Source organism: Penaeus monodon, chromosome 32, assembly GCF_015228065.2.
Source record: "Penaeus monodon isolate SGIC_2016 chromosome 32, NSTDA_Pmon_1, whole genome shotgun sequence".
Classification (NCBI taxonomy): domain Eukaryota; kingdom Metazoa; phylum Arthropoda; class Malacostraca; order Decapoda; family Penaeidae; genus Penaeus; species Penaeus monodon.
This window is the reverse complement of record NC_051417.1, coordinates 20,618,973-20,621,785: the sequence shown is the minus strand read 5'-3', so window position 1 is coordinate 20,621,785 and position 2,813 is coordinate 20,618,973. Positions and strand designations below refer to the sequence as shown.

Sequence of the window (2,813 nt, the reverse complement as noted above, 5' to 3'; positions counted from 1 at the left end):
TCGCAATGCGTAGATATCACTACAGCTTACAAAATTATTTTTCAATAAAATACCATTATTAATAAAGAAAAAAACTGAAAAACTGAAAATATATTTTACTATAATGTCCATGAGGACAAAAATTATAAAAGTTATGCTCGCTCGCAGTGCATATATATATATACAGAGAGATAGACAATACTATAGCTCACAAAATTATAAATGATTTTTCAAGCTTTCCTCTTACTTAAGTCATTGATCAATATAAAATAGTCGACAACGGTATCAAAATGTCATTACCACTAAAGAAAAAACTTCAACTGAAAATATATTCGCCATTATTTTACATGTCCGTGAAGATGAAAAATCATAAAAGTAAAGCTCACTCGCAATGCGTAGAGAGAGACTACTATAGCTTAGTAAAGCTTACGAAATCCAGGAAAATAGTTTTGTAAACACATGTCCGTGTTGAAAAATCATAAAAGTAAAGCTCACTCGCAATGCGTAGAGAGAGACTACTATAGCTCAGTAAAGCTTACAAAACTATTTTTCTGGCTCTCCTCTTACTAAAGTCATCTATCAATTTAGAATAGTCTAAAGCACTTGCAATTTCGTTTTCAATTGAAAGAATGGCCAAGCCACTGAGTCTTTCCTGCGATACGGTGGAGCGCAGGTATGTCTTTATCAGCTTCAGCCGAGAGAAGCTGCGCTCTGCTGCAGCAACTGTGACTGGCGCTGTGAGGAAAACCCGAAGAGCAAAGGTGTTTGGGTAGGCGTCTGTTAGTGAATGATCTATCACGTATTTCAGCACAAACGTCGCAGAGGATTTTTCGGGGATTACATAACACAGAGAAATCAGCTCATCACACAAACCTTCACCGTCAATGTCTGTGCTGTCATTATGAGATAAGGCCTTTGCTAGTCTTCTGCAATTGGTCAGAACATCAGTTCTGTTCGCATCGCGCAACGAAGAGATCTTAGTGAGAATCGAAACCACGAAAGAATGCTTTCAGTAGATCAAAACGTTCCTTCACAGATTGACTTATGGAATCAATTACGCGTAGGAAATAGTCTGTTTTGAACAGTTCTCGTGGGGTATGTGTTGCGGAATCTTCACCTTCATAATCAAACAGTCTTCGCTTTCGTCGAATTTTAACAGGCGTATATTCGCAAGGAACATCCATACTCGTGGCAATTTCTTTAGCTGTAGTGTCTGCAGCAGCGAAACCATGTTCTCGATAATCCTGGATCCATTCAAGGAAGCCATCAATATGTTGGACTGCTACATCCATCTCGATTCCATGTGTTTGCCATGTTTTGCTCATGATGTTGACTTTGAATAGAATGTCGTGCCACACAACAGTTGACAAAATAAACTCGAAAGACTGCAGAAAGGTGCAAAGGGAAGATGCATCGCTCTGTGCCATGGGATCGCCGGGAGTGGTAGAGACTTGTTGCAGGACGTCAACAATGTCGGGGAGCTGCCACCGGATAGCCTTCACACTTTCTATCCAACATTCCCAGCGGGTTTCCGAAAGAGCTTTGACTGTGAGACCCACGAATCCAACAGCATCCGTTAAAAGCTTCCATCGTCTTGGTGAAGCCGATAAAAGGGTGTAAATTCTTTGTAAAGTACCAAAGAATAAAACAGCTTTGTTGGAAGCAGCAGCGGCATCGCCTAAGACAAGATTCCATGAGTGACAGCCGCATGGCACAAAGAAGGCTCGTGGATTCTGTTGCAGAAGGCGAGCTTGAACGCCGCAATTTTTTCCTTGTATATTTGAACTGTTATCGTAACCTTGTCCTCTGCAGTTACTCAAAGAAAGTCCTAAGTCTTCCACCTTCTGCAGCAACGTTCCTGCCAGCGATTCACCCGTTGTCTCATGAACCGGCATAAAATCAAGAAAATGTTCTTCAGCTTCACCTTTGCTTCCCACAAAACGAACGACAAGAGACATTTGCTCCACACGACTAAAATCTTGTGTGCAGTCTAGAATGACTGCATAGTATCGGGCATCCTTGACTTGCTGAATAATTCCTTTTTCGACATGATCTGCCAGCATTTGGATGAATTCATTCTGCATGTTTTTTCCGAGGTAATGATCCGGTTGATTCCCCTCAGTCGTTCGTCGCACGTGTTCTGCCATGACAACATCAAATTGGGCCAATAGTTCTACGAGCCCCAAAAAGTTGCCATTGTTGGGCTGAAAAAGTTTTTCACGAGTTCCTCGAAAAGACAAATTTCTTGAGGCCAAATAGTGGGTAATAACTCTTTCTGTGCATCTTCATCTATAGTCTTGGAAACTGAAAGACGAAGTTTAAGCTCTTTCCATTGAACAAAATGCTTTAGATGGTTGCCACTTTTTTCGTGATCCGACAACTTATCACCCAAATGCTTCCAGTCAGATAATCCATCACGGTTGAGCTCGATATTGTCATTACTTTGTCAGAAAATAACTTACAACAGAAGCAGTAAACTGCATCTTTGTTTATGGAATAGACTAACCATTCCCTGTCCGTATTTTCTCCATTACAAAGAAAGCGATTGTAATATCGTTCCGTAAAACATCTTCCTTCTTTATTGCGAGGATAATTAAGATCACGCCGACGGACTGGCCCCTTTTCTATGATGTCACAACTTTGCCGATCATTCAAAGTTGTTGGCCAATTTCCAGGATCACTGATGTCAGCTACTACAGATGAATACTCCGGTGCGACTTCACTTATTTGAGCATCGGCTGCAATTTCCTCATTTGTACCTATGAGAGCGGAATCAGCTTGCTAACTTTGTGGAGCGAAATATTTATCCAAGGCACCTTGCTGTCTCTTTTGAG

The 2,813-nt window shown here is 41.0% G+C and overlaps 1 protein-coding gene across 1 annotated transcript; it reads right to left on the bottom strand.

Moving 5' to 3' along the window:
• Nucleotides 1-956: 956 nt before the first annotated feature.
• LOC119593591 (zinc finger MYM-type protein 1-like) lies at nucleotides 957-2,063 on the bottom strand. The gene has a single exon (XM_037942545.1). The coding sequence runs from the start codon at nucleotides 2,061-2,063 to the stop codon at nucleotides 957-959; it is 1,107 nt and encodes a 368-aa protein (XP_037798473.1).
• Nucleotides 2,064-2,813: the final 750 nt, after the last annotated feature.

Coding starts and splice junctions, on each gene's coding strand:
- LOC119593591 (XM_037942545.1), bottom strand. CDS start 2,063: ATGCAGAATGAATTCATCCAAATGCTGGCAGATCATGTCGAAAAAGGA.